Raw genomic sequence first — 20,972 nt, 5'->3', positions numbered from 1 at the left:
AATATATCTGTGTTTACTTACTATCATTGTATTTTCAAAATACCTAACAACTGCACCACTCTTTTCTTAATGCAAGGCAGCCCTAATGCGCTTAAGACAGTACTGACAGCTGAGAACACAACAGCCATTTGCATTTGTAGGCTGCAGTGAGGAGGACTGTTCTTTAATTTACCCCATTTTAATTTCTTTTGAGCATGAGAGAAGAGCAAAACAGAAGATAATTTCAAATATGTTGGCACTATCTGCAAATAATTTTATAAAAGCACAAAAATGAACTTTTTTCTTTTTATATTTTGGACAGTAATATAAAAATATGATGTTGGTTCAAAAGTCAGATAAGGTCTGTGTTGACAACTACAATTCTTTTATTGGACATATTTTACTGAGCACTGAACACTTGTTTATGTAGGCACAGATTTAAGAATAACACCACAAAATCAAAAGGATAAAGTGCAGACCTGTACTGAGAAGCAGGCCTGGTAAGTCAGTCTACTCCTACAACTCAGCAGAGAAAAGAAAGAAAAGGGGAAAAAAACTGCCGTTATAAGAGTAGTCGTACATTATAAATTACATCCTGCGGTAACAGAACTACACAACCTTTCCTGCAAGGTCCAGAGCACTGGAAAACCCAAGTCCCCTGTGTACAAGCACACCGTGTTTATCACAGGAAATATTTTAAGTTAGACTTTGGCTTACACAAGTGGTTTATTTATAAGAAAACTTAACAAAGGTGTACTGATTAAAACAGTTCTCTTAACATCATTTCTTTATATATTTCAGAATTATATTTCAGAATAAGAAATTACGTGCTTAAAAACAGGTAACAACCTCCCCCCAACACAAAAAGTTTCAGCAAACAGTGACCAAGAAAGTGTGAAAGGGGGAAGCCAGTATGAGTCATGACATTAAGCGATGGTCTTTGCCAGATCTCATTCCTGCTTGCATCAGAATGTTCTCCCTAAGAAGATTCAGGAGATAAAATGATAAATTCAACATGTCCTTATCTTTCCCCATCTCATAAGGGCAGTTTTCTACAGTTCTCAATAACAGAAAAAATTATATATTTCCAGAGTTTGCGCACATCCGAAAAAAAAAAGGCAGAAAACAAGAGGGAGAATAAAAACTAATATAAGCTAAAACATTATTTTGTAGTAAACAATAGAATATAACGTGCAATAGTGCAATTTCTCCTTTGCTGCTCCAACAATGAAGTCTTGGTAGATAGTCCACTGCATGTCAACATACGGTGTCCCACATCTAACTACGTGCTTGTCGGGCACTGCTGGTTTTGCCGGGCTTCGGAGCTGAGTCGCTGTGTCCCGGCTCTCCCTTCCCCTTCCCAAGGTGGCGGAGTTTCTGATCCCAGCGCTGTATATTGAAAGGCAAAGGAATTACAAAAGAGATTATAGAAAACACTTAAATCACGTAAAACAACTGCATGTGTTTACAAACAGCAGCAAAAAAAAGAAAAAAAGCTGTTGCTGTTTCCACCACATTACCCCATTACCCTCAACTGGGCTCAAATGGTGGAATGGGACGTTATCGGTAAAAGTCACTTTAAAATGAAAAAACATTTCCTGGCTTTCTTGTAGCCTCTGTGAATGACGGGGCTGATACAAGACATAATGGTTTCAGCAGAAAAGTGTCTCACCTTCTAAATAATAAAATGTGCAAGCTCTGGTGGAAGCAGGATGAAAAAACATTCAAGTGATTTCTATCAATTTTTAAAACAATATTATTATTTATTTTTACTGTTGCAGGTAATAGCAACCGCAATACAAAAAGATGTGATAAATATAGTTGGTAGAACTGATGATGCTTTCAGAAAAGGAGATTGTGATGAGAAGCAGGTTGCGGCGTGGCATGGTTCTCAGCAGCCCAGGCTGGGCGCGAAGGCAGAGCACAATGGATCGCGGGCCACAAGGAAACAAGTGAGAAAGTAAGTCAGCTCCCAGAAAAAACCCAACAAATTACACTGCCACCCCAGAACTGGAACTAAGCAGAAGTCAGCCCACAGCAATCATGTGGTATTTGCTCTACAGCACTGGATTTCATCAAGTTCTGCCAAATCAAACAACTTGGATTAAGCTCCCCATACCTTTTCAGTCATGTAACCTCTGTGGATGTGACAAATGTGCACAGAAAAACTTGCATTTGTAATCAGAACAGTATTGCCCTGCCAGTCACCATTAAGGCTGTTGAAGAAAGTGCTGAGTGGAAGAGGAGACTGGTTTGCACAGGCACAACCATTACGTCAAATCAACAGCTGAGAAATTGCGTCAAAATAACAATATTCTGTGTAAAATTACACTCCTAACAACACTGAAATCACTGATACTTTGCGGTGTATCAGAACTCAAAAAGGCAACCCTTCCAGAACTTGGAAGGCATTAGAATACATTTACACTGAAAACATTGGAATACATTTTCATATATTGCTTGCATTTGAGCTCTTTGCTTCCAATTCACTATGAGAAAGGTAAATTTAAAGTAGTCGCTAATCCACACAATTTCCTAAGAGAACTGTATTTAGAGAACATCAAAGCTGAAAAGTGTAATTCTGACTTAGTTTCCAGACTAAGTCAGACTAAACATTTGTAAAGCCCTTTTTTTTTTTTTTTTGTAAATTGGTACCACAATCCCAATTAGGCAGCTGCGTGTTGCAGAATGCCCAGTTTTGCCTACGGAGTTAAAACACTCCTAGTGTTTGCTTTTTTGAGACAGAGGTTTTGATTGCTGCTATGCTGGTATACTTTGGGGTAATTCAATGTATCCCTTTTTCTTATTCAGCATACACTTCTAAGTAATATAGCAAATAAAACACCAACTTAATTTTTGATACTTGATATTAATTAACTGGGGCCAGCACATGTATTTTTATCCCTTGTTTTGAAAAGATTAGTTAGATGTTTCACGATATCTGCAAGACTTGACTTTTGGTGAGATATTTTCTTACCTTTACTTTTTTACCGAGACGATCCTTCCATTTCTCAGCTATGGAGCCTTCCACCAAGAGTAACCTACACAACAGAGACAACCAGTTACTCCATCAACAGACATGCCCAAGCTACGCAACCCAACACATGCCAGACTAAGATCTCTGTGCCTGCAGAGAGCCTCGTCCCCCCGAATACCATTAAGGAGCCAAACAGAATGTCACACGACGTTCTTCACGGCTGGTGACTCTGAAGTTCAGCTTTACGGGCAGGGGAACAAACCACAACAAATATGCTCCAAGGGTAATGCAGAAAGAGCTACCTGGAGCGCTCCTCATCTTCATAGCCCATAATGATGTACTCTTCGTTGGCACTAAGCGGTGGGCACAGGCAGCCGGAGTTCGCATGAAGGTTTACAGTGTCCTTTGGGATGTTCACCAGGGAAGATTTTAGGATCTCCTTTACTTCCACTACCACAGTGACGTCATGACATTTAGTCTTTACCTCCTTTACTTTAGCCCGAATGACTGGGAGAAAGTCACAAAGAGTATAGTTAGCAGCAGCAGATAATGTAGGTCACCCTCAAGCTGTTCTTCTTGACCTCTGGGATTAGTCTTTTGCATGGTCTGTTATGAAAAGCTTAGCTAAACTCCAGCAATTCCCTGCCCCCACCTCTTCATTACTTCATCCTCCACCACGAGTGTGCAGGTAGCTCAGTATATCTCCTAATGGTATGGTCACAAGTGGCAGTCATGTACCAGTTGGATTTACATCCTATTTAAATGAGGCTTAATTTTTAGCATCCTTTCTTCTTCACCCTTTCCACTTTATATATTTGATTCATTCCTTGGATACTCTCCTCCTCCCTCAGGCTGTAACTGCTCCTTCTTTGACTACTTGCAGTACAGATGACCGAACTTAATTTGTCACTCTCAACCTTTCACAAAATGTGAATGTGCATTAAAACTTCTCGTATCACTACCTCTGCTGGACAACAGGCCCTTACTTTTTTTTATTCTCTCTCCAGTGACCCAGCACCAATCTGCTCTGCTCCTTATGAACTCCAAACACTCCTGATCTTGACCTGATGACCTGTCTAATTGTTTCCTCCCTCACCCTTTCTTTTTCCCTTAAGTTGCACAGGAGGGAAAGTTGCCTTTCAAAAGCAACGCTTTTTGTTTCTCTCATGGTGACCAGTGAACTGATACCACATGCAAATGCAAAGCCAATCCAGAGGTCATGCTCTAGAGAATGCCGCATCTTTCACAGCTTGCAAACAAGAGTCCTTTTCCATTACAGACAGCAGATTTCCCGGACTCCCAGTTTCTCCTAACCTGTGTGTAAAAGGTAATAAGGAAGAAACAAAACCATGGACTTACACATCTCTTCTCATACACTGCCCATAAAGACAATCAGCCAGCATGCATTGCAGCCACATTAAACAGAGCTACTAATAAGTAATAGCTGTTATGCATTTAACATGCACAATTTACCCCAAGGGATCCACTTCCTTGAAACCTCTTAAGATTTCAGAACAAAATCTTGCTTTAGTTTGGAGTCCTTTCAAATGCATTTTGAAACCTCTTTAATTTCAAAAGCTTGAAAAGATAGGCAGTAGCATGCTCAGTGACTCTTTACCACGTGCAGGTGTGGCACCCACTAGAGAAGAGTCACTCTATAAAGATTTCCCAAACATTTCCACCAAAACAACATAAAACTGACTAGCCACCTAAAAAATAATGATGTTTGACTGAATACAATTATAATTTTTTAGCTTTTACTAGGATTTATTTTTAAAAGATGCATATCTGACAATAGTTGCATAAGTGCATAATCTTAAAAAATGTTATGCAATTACTACCATGTAAATGAAGACTTTAAGTTCAGCAACCCTAAGGCTATTCACATGAGTAATGGGAAAAAGCATGGGCCCAATTGTTCAATTCCTGTGATAGATATTCAGTGGCTTCATAAAATTAATCTGCTTTAAACAAACAGTATGAAGAAAAGTAGCAGCCTGGACCTTTGATATGCCTGAAGACCAGGACAATCTGGACGAGAGAGGACATAATATGGACACCATGCACTTTACAGGTATTACTGACAGCATAACACAGCCGGCAAGGTGCTCGTTGCTGGCTTCAATATGTGAAAAAAACCTAGTATGCCTGTTAGATCCCACAGTGAGTTTGTAGGCATGAAAGTGAGTAAAAACATCCTTTCCTGTGAAATCAGAGCATGTCGGAGCTCGAAATCAAAGATGCAGTTCAAGCATAGCAGCCCACAATGTCATTTCTGTCACATCACTTTTCACACTAAAGTGGTGCATGAACCCCAGGTGCCTGCGCTGACAATGAAATAACACTTTGTGTCAACAAAGACACTCTTGTACTAACATATTAAGCTAATCCCTTCCATCCTTCTAATTTGGAAACGTTTCAGGCCACATCTTCCTTCCATAATAAGTACTACTGGTTTAACCATCAGTAATAGGGGGCCATAGACTTTTTTAATGAAAAATTTTCCCCTTACTTTAGCCTTAAAAATGCTAGGAGCTGGCCATGTGGCTGTCCTTACCGTAGTTATAATTGTTGCGTAGATAGGTCTTCTGGGTAGCTTTTACCGGCTTGCATTTGCAGCGCTCTAAAAGACAGGAACTTTGTTTAGACAGAAAAGAGCGTATGTCCAATGATAATCTCCCCGAAACCCCAAGCTTATGCCTAAAGAAAATTGCACTGAATTGACTAGTTTATTACAGGTAAGTGAAATATTAAAACCCACAGGGTATTCCTGGTCTGCTCTGCTGGAAGATGTTGTGGAACTGTCCGTGATATCTCAAAGGTTTCTAGGAGAAAACTTGACATGCTAAAATTTAATAAACAAAACAAAACTACTACAACCAACTAACCCCACAACAACAACAAAGATACAAGGACCTGGAGTCCGACATGACAAGATTTTCCATTTTAAGCCAATTCCAGGTTCAACCTTGGTTTCTTCTGTGCTCACAGGTGCTGCAATTCCATATCCTTACAATGCCGTTCTCTCTTCTGTACTACACTTACTGAATGCCCTCCTTTCTGCAGCTTTAATCATACAGACTGTAATACAGACACAGAAAGAACATACTACGATGGTGCATGATTTAACATCGGACTGGAAACTACACATCTCAGCTCAGTTTAGCACATTGGGATATTCTTGCTAGCAGGCATTCACCATAAGGAATACGATTTTTGTGGCTAATTCTTAATGGACAGTCCACCTCTGGAACGGCACCATAACGTTTCTTACAGTGGCACAGCCACTTTACACCTAAAGATGTCTAAGAGCTACAAGCATGTCAGAGACTGGTGGGACCAAGTGGCACGTAGTTCCCTGCTCTGAACACGTCTGGGACGGTCCCGACAAAATGAACCTTCAGCATGTTTCTTCAGCAGTGTCTGGTAGGAGGTTTAAGAGAGATTATGTTTAAGATTGAGTTTAAGAGGCTGAAGGGCCTCACTTGACTACTGCAAGTGTTTTGTGTTACCTTTGATCCTGCTCTGGACTCTCCCTCAATTAATAAAGCCAGCTTTGAGCCAAATGGCCTTTGACTGAATTGTAGATTAGTCTTTACCAATCTTGGTTGGTTTGTCAACCCAACAGCTTCATGCTCTACACAGGACTGACCTAGATGGACACAGGCCACAGAGCCACCGTCCTCTCTGGGCTTGCTGTATAACATTATGACTCAGAATGTCACATTTAATTAACACAGGGAAATTATTAGCTCTCGTGGTGGTAAGGATGGCCTTGAAAAGACAACACAAACGAGCACTGTCAGAGCAGCATTTCCAATGGCACAGCTTCCAGACAACTGGGAACCACAACAGAGGGAAAAACGCTTTGATTAGCGCCCAGGGAGTGCTGGGGCTGAAGCTCCAGACCCATGTGTTCATTAACATCACTGATATTTCACAGCTGGTTATTCTAATGCAAATATTTACTTACTCCAAGCTAGCGTGTAAGTGGAGTTTGGTGGAGTCGCATGGTCAAGCCCAGCTGACCGTTATCTCCCCCTCCTAGCCCACCGCTGCACTCATTGCAAAGAGCAGGTCCCAGTACTACATATATATGGTCATCTGTTTTGACATTTGACTTGGCATTTGAGTGGTAGTAGACTTAATATACACTAATGGTGTATATTTCTATACACCATTGTTCTAAAATAACAATGCAAATAGCTAGTGACTTAATTAAACCCAATGTGAAAAGTTGAAAAAGAACTTTTATTTGCTACATAAGATTTTTGCATTTAAAAAAAAAAAAGAGATGGTATCATATGACCATGGACTTCCAAAATCTTTATTTATTTTGTATGGAAAGAATTTTTGTAGTTGAAAAGACAAAAAAAAATACAGGAAAGAGGAAAACATTTCAAAAGAAGAGGATATTGTTTCCTTGAATTTCAAACACATCCTCAGGAATCTATATATAGAGTCCTACAGACTTCAGCTTTTGTATGAGACTGTGTTAAAATAATAAAGGCAGAGAAGGGAAGCGATTTTTGGCTTCCCTTCTGCCTGTGGGAGCTCACGCATACTTTAGGCCAAATTATGGCCCATTTTATAAGCTGCCTCAAAACAGGCCATAAAAGACGTGCTCCTATGACCCACGCTCACACAGGCATCTCAGGATTCATGTCCAACAAGTCGTACACTTTAACATTCTCCTGCTCTACAGTACTTTGCTCTGTGGTACAAGTAGAATAAAATAGTCTAAATTGCAAGACAAGAATATATAGCCTCATGTTTCCCTCAACTTTAAAAATGTACGGCACCTCTTGATGCTGAGGGAAAGTCCCATCTTACATGGTAGTCTCCTCTGAAGCTGCCAGAATTACCAGAAGAGCTCTAGGACCACAACAACATTATATCCCAAACACTGAGACAGGCAGCACAGGATCACACCAGTTTTTACTGAGATCTCAGCTAAATCTGCCGGGAAATATTCTTTTTTAATACAAGTCAGCATAGGACTAACAAAGCTCAACATTTAGACCTTTGAAAACTTCTCCTTATAAATGCCAAAACAAATGGACTACACGGGAGCAGGGTTTTTGCACGGATCACTACCAACAAATGTGACATCTTAAATATACATGCATGCAGCACCTAAAACCTGACTGTAACAGTGATCAGTACAAGCACTCAAGCCTGGCAAATGCTTCCCTGATAAACTAAGCATAAAAAAGAACTCTGGAAAAACTTCTAAGTGACTTGAAAAGCATCCGATGAAGCAGGCAACAACGTAGTTTACTGCCAAGAGAGGCAAAAAAGCTCCCCCCCCAAAAAACCACCCTTGCAGACTCAGAGGGAAGGTTTTACCAGCGGACACTGCCAGGGATACAAGGTGCCTCAGAGAAGGGTAATACATGAGCACTGCTGACTGCAACCATACGCAGCAGTGCATGCTCCAGAAACCGTAGAGCTGAGTCCAGGAATTTTTAAAAAAGATCAGGTTGCTACTTGCAAAAAAAAAAAAAAAAAATTATATTTACAATGGCAAAATTACAAATTTACTTCAACAACTATATAAACAAAGCAATTATGAAACACAGCCTTTTAGGTTTGTCAGTTGAAACAGGTGTAGTGCCTTGAACCAGAAACTGTGTTTCTACAGCAAAAAGCAGTGATAAAAATATTACCCTTCCTTTTCACCAGCTTTTTCTGTGCATCTTCACCCTATGTTTTGGATGGGACTTTTTAGGTCTCATTTTCCTTTTGCTATTTGAAAATCGTCATGACAACAACAGTGTAACAGAATCTTACTCTTTTCCGCTGCAGGGTTGCTTACTGGTATTACATGCAGTCTGCATCCCTGAGGACAGCCAGTGCTAAAGACATGTTTAATATCTTTCTTATAAGGTGACGTTGAAGGTATCCAGTTTTACTGTCATACTCAAGTGTAGCTTGTATGTTCCTTATACAGCCACCGTAGAGGATGAAATCCACACTTTCTCAATGCTATGCAATTGAAAATGGCTTAAAACTAAAAAGATACTAATATTAGCAATAAAAATCTTTTCAAAGTCTTTCAGGCAGGCTCAAGGTAATTTAAAGTGAAGCTTGTTAAGGGGCTTACTTTTGGCAGGTTTTTCTAATTGTAGCTGGCTTTCTGAAGGACGTACACTGGGATTTAGTTAATGTTTTGCAACCACACAGCTACTTTCACACTGGGACCTACTGATCACATTTTAAAACTGCATATAAAGTGGGCATTACCAATACCTTTTTACAATTTGGTCATAGAGATTAATGCTGAAGTTATCAAAACTTGGTATCTAATTTTATGCTCCATAACCAGACTTAGGCATTCACATAATAAACTGAGCATTGATGCATGCTGTAGCTGATCAACACGTCTGGAGAAGGAAAGACACGATGGCCAACCCTAGGTTCCAAGTGTCATCTTTTTGACAAAGGCCTAAGAGGGACACTTCAAAAGGAATGGTAATAAAACTCAAGGAAACCTATAGTCATTGTCTAGTTTGAGCAACGAACTCACATTTCTGCAACCTATTAGCTACCAATCTGGGCTTTGCTTCTTTGCATTGCTGATGACTAGAGGAACACTCAAGGGGTTTTAAGCAGTTCCAGCAAAACCAAACCAAAACAACAATAAAAGTGGCAAGGGACCTGCTGTCCCAGTCTCAGAAGGTCTCAGCCTCGATCGCCTCAGGCTAATGGGTGTTTTGCTGTTATCTACACAGAGGTCAGAATTTTTTAATTTGCTAACTTTGAGGCCAGAATGAACCATTAATCTTAATTAGTTTTCCCCAGTTAAAACCCATTTAATGATCATTCTCACAGTTCAAGACAAAACTTTTAATGAAATCAGCACAGCCCTTTTGATTTGATGGAAATTTTGCCCTGACAAAAGCAGAAGACACAGTGCTAAAAGACACGCTGAAGAGTTAACTGAGTTGCCTGCTGGGAGGTCCACAGCCCAACCAACCCCAAATCCCACCTGCCCATGGGATACAAAAGCACAATCGACAAGATTCCAAGACAAGTCAGAGTATTTAAACATCACTTAGTACCCCTCTTACTTAACCAAGTACTAAAAGGATTTGAAAGACTATAGCTTAATAAACAGTTTTATAAAAGTGTACTCACCGACACTGGCGCCTCTACAGTTGCCGTTATTAGAATCCATAGGGAAATCTGGCACGGATTCATAAAATATGTGAAAAAACATTAGTATTTTTAATATGGGATTATTTCAATACACCCAACATTACAATGTTTTCTCTTTCCTTAATATTTAGTATATTAAAACTTAGTAACTTAATTAACTAACAGATTGTAATGTTCTACAGGCCAGCCTGTTAAAAGTTGACACAATTTCTTATCGGAACTTCACCCAAATCTGGCACACCGTGTTAAATGCAGAAGCAGATTAAATATCCCATTTCTACTAGTGCATAGGCTGGCAGGTTTAGGACGGGGATGGAAATTTATGGCATGAACTTACGAGCATCTACAAAAAGTACACGTACTGTTTGCATTTAATTAGATGATGAAGGAGAAATTACTTTTGGTTTGTTTTTTTGGTTACTGAGGAAATCAAACCAACCAACCACAATCATATCGTTGGAGCAAATGCCAAAACAAATGTTTCAGACCTTCCCCTTCCCCTCAGTTTAAAAACATACTGATTATTTTGAAGGACAGATAAGGAACAGAAGGAAAAAAAAGGCACTATGCCCGAAGAACTGCTTTTAGAGGCATCTGTAAGTGGAATGTGTCCTACATTAGTAAAATGCATAATTTCAAACCTATTTTTATTAAAACACACACTTTAATGGATTTATACATATAATTAACCATGAAAAACAAGTATGTTAATGCGTATAATGTTGTACAAGTTACGGAAAAAATAAATGCAAGAGAAGCAAGACTTGGCAGAGAGGCAGTGTACTTTATTAGAATGACACATAGAATGGAAAAACAAATGAGCTTTCAAATAAAAAGCCCTTCTTTAAGTTTGCATGCCCAAAAGTTTACACAGCTTTTTCACCTCTGGAAGCTGGTATCATACAAACGTCATCTTTCTTATATCTTACATTATCATGGATACCACACTGCTTTCACAATACAGAACAAATTAATACAAGACCATGTAACAAAAGTTCCTCTCCTGCAGCTGAAGCTGTAAGGATCTGGCTGTAATACAGCCCAGAACACTGATGATATTTGGTATAGGTGAAGGGTTTAGATGTGTGGACTAAATTTTAAGGGCTGGGGCCATTATTTAACGACAAGAGTTGTAAATATCTATTTAAAATACCTGTTTGCAAGAGAACTAATATTACTTAGTTCATCTTCTAATTTGTCCATCCTTTTAAACAAAAAAATCTTAATGCATATCAATACTTGCCATAGCAACGTGAAACTGCCTTTACAGAAATGGGGATATGGCTAAATGACAGTCAGGGCAAGAGTAAATCTGAAAAACAACTAATTCTCTTACTAACATAATAATTAACTTAAAAATAAATCAGACTTCAGGATTAATTATTCCTACCAACATAAAGAGGAAAGGGTATAGACAATGGCATAGAACAGAATAGATTGAAGAGATGCCCTTTTATATTCCAATAGCCTGTTGCTAGTAAAACTCACACCCATTTTCTTCCAAAGAAAGTTCCAAACTATCGCAGGAGCTTAGGTTATAGAACAAACCCAACATTTTCATGGAGCCAGTTTGGTCTTTGGATATCAGGTACTTCCACAGCAGCTGTAAGGCTTCTCCATGCTGCCTTGTAACAAGACAAATTACCCAGGCTAATTCTTACTTACGTGTTTTATTTTCATTATTCACTGGAGCTACTGTTATCCGGCATTTTACGTTGTATCAAGTGCTTTCTTGTATTCCAGGACAGGATGAAAGAGGAATTAAAATGGTCTTGCTCTTGTAAGTGGTGAAGTAAAGGATGACCACATTTCTTCTCATTCCTCCTCTCTGTGGCCAACCTTCTGCTGTCTTGTTCATTTAGCCAGTGCTTCGCTATAGAGCTGCAGTTCCTTCTGATGTGGCAACAGCATAGACAGCGGTCAGGTCTATAGCCTGATAATCCTCCCATCTACTCCCATCTGCAAAACCTCCCAGCCACCAACCATGGAGAGGTGGCTCTGCCCCTCCATGTGCCCAAGACAGGCCTGAGATGTTTCACCACTCCCTGGACATTCAAGATGCCAGCAAAGAAAGCTCTCCAGATTTGTTGGCCCTCTCGTTCAGTTGCCTTGGCCAACTTCTCAGGTTGCCTTCAAGGCTGGCTGGCTTTGCACGTGTCATGTCCAAGGCAACTCTCTGGTGCTTCATGCGGCCCAGCAAGCTACAATTCCTGCCCAAATCGGTACTTCAGTTATGACCAAACAGATGGTTCCTTCACAATCCCAAAAGCACATTCCCTACACCAACAAAATTGATACTGGGGGCAGAAAAACCTTTCATCAGCAGAGAAGGCAAGGGAACTATCAGGTTGAATGTTTATCATTTTCACATCCATGGAGGTAACAGGGAAGGAAAAAGACTCCCTGAAGTGCACTCTCCCTTCCTAAACCAAGGGGTGATCCAAGCCGTCATAACTTCATGGTGTTTGAGCAAACCAAGTCCAATCACTCTGGAATTACTATTAAACATAAACCAGAGCCTGGAAGGGGTTCACAGCCTTCCCTGACCCCACCTGGGACTACGATGCTCATGTGTATCGGCTTAAGACCAGTCCTTCAAACTTACACCGATGCAAGGGGGCTGGTAAACAATAAGCCCAATATAAACCTGGACCTGTAAACAAACACGGAATGAAACTGCTTTCCACCAGATGTTCCCTTCCACTCCTAAGTACACAACTTATTTTATTTTACCAAATTAAACACACCACAATTTCAACCCGTTTCCTAATTCTGCATTCATTCGCCAGGTCACTTGTCTTACCCCAAACCAGTGGTTGCGGGTATCTGACGAAGCAGCTGGCTGTGCAACAAGAGTAATTCAGATGTATGCAGAGCAGCTATTAATGGAAACAGCTCCCATTTCTGTGCCTGCGTGAAGGCTGTGGCACGCAGCATGCTGTGCTCTGCAATTGCGGTCAGAGTGCGGTGTCTGTCAATGAGCAAAATGAGAGGTAAACAGGTACCGATACGTCACTTCATGATTCATTTCCCAACTTGCAAGGGCTTGGACCAGGCAAGTATTGACCTTGCCTTGATGCTTATCTTTCCCAGTGCACTCACGCTTATTTAGGGATGAACAGTTTCTACTGATGGAGAGTAACGTGAGCTTGTGGAGTAGACCGGAGACCTCTACCACTGTACAACACAACTTGGGAAAGGCTTCACATTTCCGTGATCCTTCCCCCGGCCAAGCTCATGCTCCCTGGTCCCTTCTCATCTACTGATGAAGCGATGGGAAAAGGGTCTGGGCCATCCCTGCCACCAGCCACTTGTAAGATCTTAGGTGGGCGTCAGCAGCCACAAAATCCCATTCCCTGACCCCAGCAGTCTAACGGGCAGAGACCTCTCTCCATCAGGAGATGCACACTGCTTAGACCTCCAGCCATAAAGCAGACAGGGGGGGAAAAAAAAAAAAAAGCTGGTTTTAAAAATAAACAACCGACTTCCTATTGTTCCACTTCTCCTCTGAGGCGATTTATCTGCCAAGTTTTGTCTATGCAAAACAATCTTTTTGAAAGAAATATCTGTCAGCACTGATTAGCAGCATTGCCAAAGAGGAAATATTAACCAGAGCTCCAATCAAAAGACTTCCTACTACATTTTGTTTAAGAAAAAATCCAAACTGATTTTTCCAATAGCCATTTTAATTAATCGCTTTTCAGAGGGATGCTATATTAAAAAACTAAACCACTAACAAGGAGAGCAGGAAAAAAAAGCCGCTTGCGTAGTAAGTGTACGAAATAATGCCTGGACCACAGATTTGGATGAGAGGTTTGGGAAAAGGAAACAAGCTGGTAAAACTTAGTTTTGAGCAAATATCTTACTTATATCACAGTTTAAACTAAAAGACCAAAAAAAGTAGAGAAAGAGCCAAAAGTCAGACAAACCTGATTGCCACTGCAATTAGATAACATGGCCCAGATATTACTGAAGCTATTCCAGGCACCCTGCTCCAAAGACCAAACCACAGTGAGCAGTTGCTGCTTGGGCACCTTCTTCAGACAGACACATCCGTGAGCCCCACTGATTAAGAAACCTTCAAATAGGCATGAATTCAGGCTTTGTACTCTGCTTCAGGTCTCAACAGAGAGAGGATCTCAGCTAATCTGATTGCAAAAACATGCACAGTGAAGCACAGTAACAGGAAAATTGTTCCTTGTTAAAATTTGATACAGATCACTTGAACTCCAAGTTGCAGAGTGGCCTGCAACATGACAACATGGCCACTCCACAGAAAGAATTATTCCACATAATGAATACCACTGGGTTTTGATGACATTTAATGGCCTAGGTCTTGACTCGATGCTTAGACCATAAAAGCCATTCTAGGGAACTCAGCCTACAAAGGCAGACAAAGAGAAGTGATAGTATAACACCATCAGTGGTATTGTCATTAATAAGGTTTAAATATTCTTATTTGCCTTTCCCGTCTTCTTCAAGGCTTGAAGCTTGTAATGACTTTGTTCTTTAACTGAGAAATGAGGCTGCTCCCAACTTTTGAGCAAACACCTACAACAAATCTCAACTTTAAAATGACAACCTGGGCATGACCGCTCATCCTCGGTACGGCCTGAAATGCTCTCCTAACACCGCTGTGCATTTCAGCTACGTAAGTAGAGCTATGCAAAGTCTGAGTCAGAGCAAATTTGATCTGGAGTTTGGAAACCACTGTTTTGGAAATTAAGTTAATAACAGATTAAAAACAAGCACGGGAAATGGCTCTTTCACTTTTCTTTTAAGCATACAACGTCAAATTCACATACTGGATTGCTACAAATTCATTTAGGCCAGACAGGCAGGTACAGAGGACCGGACCTACATGGGTTCATGTAAGATTTAAGAAAATATGTCTCCATCACTTGAATAATCTTTAATTTTCTTTAATGTTTAAGAGGTGGTATTTTTTTGGAGAGATGCAGAGTTCTCTTCAGCAATCTTACAATAATCACCCAAAACAGTTCGGACATTAATTACATGTAGTTGATAGTTTGTGGTGATGCTTCCCTTTTCTCTAACAACTCATTAACAACCCAACACGCCTTCAAGCTATTTTTCTATCTAAATAGGATACAATGAGACAGAAACCCAGCTGAAGGATCTGTCCTCCGATATGCATGGTACCCATCATACTGCTCTCCTTTTATTGCCAGTTCCCTCTTTGAAACAGGAACAAACATGTCACTTGTGACATAAACACTCTGCTAGACAGTAGCAGCCAAGGACATGCGTCAAAGTGCTTTTCTGAGTCAGCATCTCAACACCAGCAACAACTATTGTCAGGCTAGTTATTTTTCACATGTAGAAGATAGGTCCCGCTATGGAAATTTTAGATTTGAGACAGTTTTTGTCTATCTGCACTTCCTGTGGCTTCACAGACTAAAGATTTGACAGGACCCTGAATGAAGGAAGCAGATAACCAGACAGTTGTGAGGCAGAGTCAGCATATGCACCCAGCACAAGGAGGCTGAAATATATGGAGCACGTGAATGGGACCTCCTCCTGCACACGCAAGACAGCTTGTATTGATGTCTGCGAGCAGAGCCGCTTTCATCCCCAAAAAGCAAAGGACAGGGATGCGGGATAAAACCCACACCTCAGACATAAGAATACACTAACCTCACACCTGGGATGTTAATGTATCATCAAGAGGCTTTTTCATCCTCCATCCTGGACTGTGATTTGTCAGATCTTCCACAAAAAGCCCAAATATTCAGCGTCACAGCTGCCTCTAGAACGCCCACACCGTGCCGGGTGCATCCCCCTGCTGCCTGGGTGTAAAGGAACCCAGGTGTCTCCCAAAGATAATGAAAAATCAAGAAAGATGTATTTCCCACAGGATGCCTGTTTGAAGGTGGTCCCTGTGACTTGAGGAACCTCAGACCTCCAAATCAGCAGCGTAGTACAGCAGCTCACACTCAGGTTTTAGAGACCAGGACAAGCCCAGGGGGTCTGCAGAGCTTCTCTGAGCCCTAAACAAGGCAGTTGTACTGTTCTTATCAGCCTTCTCCATCACAGACACAGCAGTGCCTATTTCCTCTCTTCAATGTGTCAGCAGCCCTGAAGAACATCATGAAAATTACACAAATACCTCCCTCATTCCTGTAAAGAGGAAGCCTCTAGATCTTCCTCACCACCAGGGCCGCAGGTAGAAAGAGGTCCTAGAAGATGTTTGTGGAGGACTCATAACCTGTGCCTCAATAACCAAATCACAGAGTCACAGACTGGTAGGGGTTGGAAGGGACCTCTGGAGATCATCTTGTCCAACCCCCCTGCTTGAGCAGGCACACCCAGAGCAGGGGGCACAGGAACGTGTCCAGGTGTGTTCTGAATGTCTCCAGGGAAGGAGACTCCGCAGCCTCCCTGGGCAGCCTGTGCCACTGCTCTGGCACCCTCACAGGAAAGACGTTTTTTCTCATGTTTAGCTGGAACTTCCCGTGTTCCAACTTCTGCCCATTGCCCCGTGTCCCGTCGCTGGGCACTAATGAAGAGAGCCTTGTCCCATCACCCTGACACGCGTCCTTCAGATATTTACAGGTGTTTATGAAATCCCCCCTCAGTCTTCTTTTCTCCAGGCTGAACAAACACAAGTCTCTCAGCCTTTCCTCATAAGGGAGATGCTCCAGCCCCCTGATCATCTTGGCAGCTCTCTGCTGGACTTGCTCAAGCAGTTCCTTGTCCTTATTAAAGGTGAACTTCTTACTGGGATTTGCCACAGGTCTTACTAACAACAGTTTCTCCACATTTTGCAACAGCCACAGCCTACCAGGCATGGGGAACACAAGTGATCGGAGAGGAACATCTCATCTTTTACTGTCACGTCAGCCAAAGGAAAAAAGTCAAGTGAACTTCAAATGATCTTCAAACTGGTATCATCAAAATGAGAGTTAAGACCAATTACTTTAATGGTGACAGGGAATTTTTGCAAGCGTCTATGCAAGCTCTTCCCAGCTGCAGGAGAGCAGATGATAGCTGGATCCAGCACATTGTTAACCTGCTGCAGCCTCTTGCAGGCGACTCAACCCAAAGAAAGTATGTCCTGAGGGTCAGAAGAGCCCTTGCACCCAGCTGAACTGTGCACTCCTAAGGCAGATGCATGGTCTAATATTGGAAAAGGAATGGAAATTGGGCTTTCCAAACTCTGTTCCTGCTCTGATAAGGACAAACATCTTATCATGTCATCCATCAGGCTGCTGCCTTACAGAAGGGACTAGACAAATACATTAACCCCCACCAGTATTAACACAGGAAACTCAAGAGGAAAGGAAACAGTAGAATCCTGTTACTTTGCAGGTAGCAAAAGATGAAAGAAAAATCAAGATTCCACTTCTGAAGAATAAAAAAAAAAAATCCTCTTCTACAACAGAAGCCCATGAAAAAGATGGATTTATATTTCTGCCTGCTCTATTAAATGTAGTTTGCAGACAGGACAAGGGGCGGGAGTGCTTAGGTTATAAAATAAGAGCAAGATTTCTGCACACTCCCCATCAGACCATTGGTTATTCGTGTCTTCTATTTGGCTGCAATCCTTTATTTGGAGAATTGAATTTGGAAGTGTTCACCTTACCTCTTCCTAGAACAGGAATCCTTCGCTCAGCTTGCTAAAGGAGCAGTTTTATTCCCTCAAGAAGGATTCTTTCAGGCTGGTGCATAATGCATCAGTTCAAAATTTTCAGCCCAGAAATGAGAATGTCATCAGGTTCTCATTCACTGAAAGAGAGTTTTCATGGATCCGGCCCTGGAATCCCTCAAAGAGGTTATTGTACTGCTGAGGTCCTCAGAAATAGGTAACTCGGGGGCAATTTTAGCCAAACTTCCTCCCTCCAGATCTGAATGTGATTGCTTTCAAATCGCTGCAGACCTGCCAAGCCTTGCTCAGTTTGGAGCCATTTTTAAGGTGGTTTTGAAAGCACCTCAATGCTGCGGAGAAAGGCGCTCGGTGTTCAAAACCGCACTTCCCCAAACCATGCCAGCAGGTCTGCAGCCCCCAGAGAGCAGCAGCAACGAGGGAGCTGCAGGCAAAAATAGCTGGCTGGGTTCACGGGCTGGGGACAACTGCGGGGGAAGGAAGGATGGAAAGGCAAGAGGGGAGCAATTAGAAGGGTTAGCGAGAAATGGTGGTAACAACCAGAGGTATCAGGGTACGGTCACTGAGTTGAGATTTCAAGAGGTGGAGAGGGTAACTCGATGAAGCCAGAGAAGGAGCAGGGTTAGACTGGCCTACAAATAAATGGGGAGGAGAGGACAGAGCAGCTCACCTGGGAAGGCTGAGCTGGGCAGTGTAGTCAGGAACCGAAGCATGAGATTTTGTTAGGAGAGGAAAACAGGAATTACAGCATTTGGCATTGCTGGCAGTGGGATACATACAGCATTTGGTAACGGGACAGAAGCACAGTCAAATACTGTGCTGAGCATAGCATGAAAAAAACATGCACAGGACCCTGCTGGGGGACGACGGACAGGTGGGATCCGCCGCCCGTCAGCGAGCTCCCACAACCCAGCACTGCAGCTGCGGGCACTGAAGGAGCCGGCAGACAGCACAACGAGCCCAGGGGCACATGTGGGGGCTGCCCTGCCTCAGCCTCTGACCCCTCATAGCTGCTCCCCTGCCCCAGCTCAGCCCTCCCACTTCTGCGATGGGAGAGGCCTAGGAGACCCACCAACGCTGCAACTTTGCAGCAAGCAAACATAGCTTGGTTCCACCAGCAGCAAATGCTTTCCTCAAGTGAGACAGGAACTGGAATAATTTTGTAAAGGTCAAACCTCACTTGCGATAACCAGCTTGCTTCAATAGCTCCTTCAATTTAGTATTTCTGTGGTGCTCCTCTTGCCACGCTGGAGCTGTGCCCTGCTAACTCTTTCAGCCCGAGGGCAGCCGTGGTGGGAGCGCACCCCTAACACAGCAGGGTCCCCGAGCGACAGCAGGTTTGCAGCATCATGGCGGCCAAAGTGGCCGACAGTCTTCACCTGACTGCCTGGAGATGCTCCTGCCTCCCCGGCACCCCTGGACGGCTGCCAGACACCCAGTGCCAGCTGTCCTGTGGGACCACCGCGAGCACAGCTGGGGAAACGGGACACAGACGAGGGGCTCCAACGGCCCCTCGGAGGCCACGGGGGTCAGGTACCGTCAGAGCTGTGCTGGAGCTGCTTCAGGGCCAGAGGCAGCCTTTGGCTCGCTCGGGGATGCCAGGAATGAAACGCAGTGGAAGGCCGCACCTTTGCTGGGCTCCTCTGCTGACCGTAACTGGCGAGCCCAGGGACCTGACCGGGGCCTGCGCAGCAGGTGGGCCCTCGAAACCAACCGCAGCAACGAGGCTGTGTTCTCCCCTTCGGCTGTGCCTGTGCCAGCGCTGGGTGGGAGGAGGCTGGGGAGACCACAGCGCCCCAGCTCCTGCCCGGGGCTCCTCTGGGCACGGCTCTTGCCCCCACACCACGCTGGGGGACGACGGCCTCGGTGGAAGGGGAGCAGCGGGCTTTGGCGGGGGGGGGGCGAGCGGCGCTGCAGGAAGGCGCACCCCGGGGCCGAGCGGGAGCACCTCTCCCCCCCCGGCTGGCTCTGCCCTCCTAACAGGCAACCCATGAAATACCGAAGCGGGGTACGGGAACGTGTGCCGTTCACGCGAAGCGAGGGCTGTCGCTCCCACGCGTTTCAGCGCTCCGCGGCGCGGCGCGGGCTGTCACTCGGCGCCGGCCCCCTCCGCCCCGCAGCGAAACTTTTCCAGCAGCGATGCGGCTGGCTGATAAAGGCGGAGGAGAGAGAAGCGGGAGGAAAAGCGGAGGGAAAGAAAAGAGCCTTAGAGAAGAGCCCGAAAGAGCGGCGAAGGGGCAGGGCTCGCCCTCCCCGCTCGCCGGCGCCCATTGTCCGGGCGGGGCGGAGCGGAGCGGGCGGCCCCGGCGCCGGCCCCGGGGACTCACCGGCGCCCTCGGCGGTGACGATGGCCTCGGGGGAGATGCAGACGCCGCGGTCGTAGAGCGGCAGCTCGTCGCAGGCCAGGCTCTCGGGCCAGGCGTGGCGGTAGCGGATGAGGACGGGCTCGCAGCCGGCGCGGGCGCGCTCGCAGACGGACTTGCAGGGCTTGATGGGCTCGTGCTGGAAGTCGATGGTGCAGATGGGCGCGTACATGGCGCAGAGGAAGAAGAGGAGGTCGGGGCTGCAGTTGGTGCCCAGCAACCCCTCGAACTGCTCCATGGCCAGCACGGCGTTGGCCTGCGTGCTGTGGTGCAGGTGGTTCGGCATCTTGGTCATGTTCCAGGGCAGCGGTTTGCACAGCGGGATGCGCACCGGCTCGCAGGCCGCCGACCGCCCCGCCGGCGCCCGCCCCAGCACCAGCAGCCCGGCCAGGGCCAGCACCGGCAGCCCCCGCCACATCCCGCCCGCCCCGACGGCCTCGCCCCCGCCGCGCCGCGCCGCGCCGCGCCGAGCCCAGGGGCCGAGCGGCGGGACCCGGGCGCGGGGGGCGGCTCCTCCGGGGGCGGGGGAGGGCGGCTCCTCCGGGGGCGGGGGAGGGCGGCTCCTCCGGGGGCGGGGGGGCCCCGCCCGCCGACCGGCCCCTCCGCGCCTCCCGGGACCCCTGCGCCCCCTTCCCCCCCCCCCCCGCCCCCCCAAGGGTTTGGCCCCGAACAAAGGAGATCCCCGGCGGGGGCAGCCCGGGGAGCCGCAGGAAACGTTTCTTTTCTAGGCAAAATAACCCAAAACAGAACTAAACACCCAAGAAAAATTCTTTCCGTGGGCTCGGACGTTTGCTTCGGGAAGAAATTGAAAACATCGCTGTCAACACGGGCACAAACACATTCATTCCAGATCAATCTCCCGCAG

The 20,972-nt window shown here is 44.6% G+C and overlaps 1 protein-coding gene across 1 annotated transcript; it reads right to left on the bottom strand.

Annotated features, from left to right (window-relative positions):
• Positions 1-347: 347 nt before the first annotated feature.
• Positions 348-20,595, bottom strand: FRZB (frizzled related protein). Its single transcript, XM_075093995.1, has 6 exons — positions 20,072-20,595; positions 10,097-10,144; positions 5,514-5,579; positions 3,259-3,463; positions 2,957-3,020; positions 348-1,368 (listed from the first exon to the last, which is right to left on the bottom strand). Exons 1-6 carry the CDS (start codon positions 20,523-20,525, stop codon positions 1,258-1,260), a joined length of 948 nt encoding a protein of 315 aa, XP_074950096.1. The 5' UTR covers positions 20,526-20,595; the 3' UTR covers positions 348-1,257.
• Positions 20,596-20,972: the final 377 nt, after the last annotated feature.

This window comes from Phalacrocorax aristotelis, chromosome 5 (genome assembly GCF_949628215.1).
Source record: "Phalacrocorax aristotelis chromosome 5, bGulAri2.1, whole genome shotgun sequence".
NCBI lineage: Eukaryota > Metazoa > Chordata > Aves > Suliformes > Phalacrocoracidae > Phalacrocorax > Phalacrocorax aristotelis.
This window is presented reverse-complemented; position numbering and strand designations above follow the sequence as displayed.

Coding starts and splice junctions, on each gene's coding strand:
- FRZB (XM_075093995.1), bottom strand. CDS start 20,525: ATGTGGCGGGGGCTGCCGGTGCTGGCCCTGGCCGGGCTGCTGGTGCTG. Junction 5,580..10,096: donor CTGTAGAGGCGCCAGTGTCG/GTGAGTACACTT, acceptor CCTGTCTTTTAG/AGCGCTGCAAATGCAAGCCG. Junction 3,464..5,513: donor ACGCAACAATTATAACTACG/GTAAGGACAGCC, acceptor ACTTTCTCCCAG/TCATTCGGGCTAAAGTAAAG.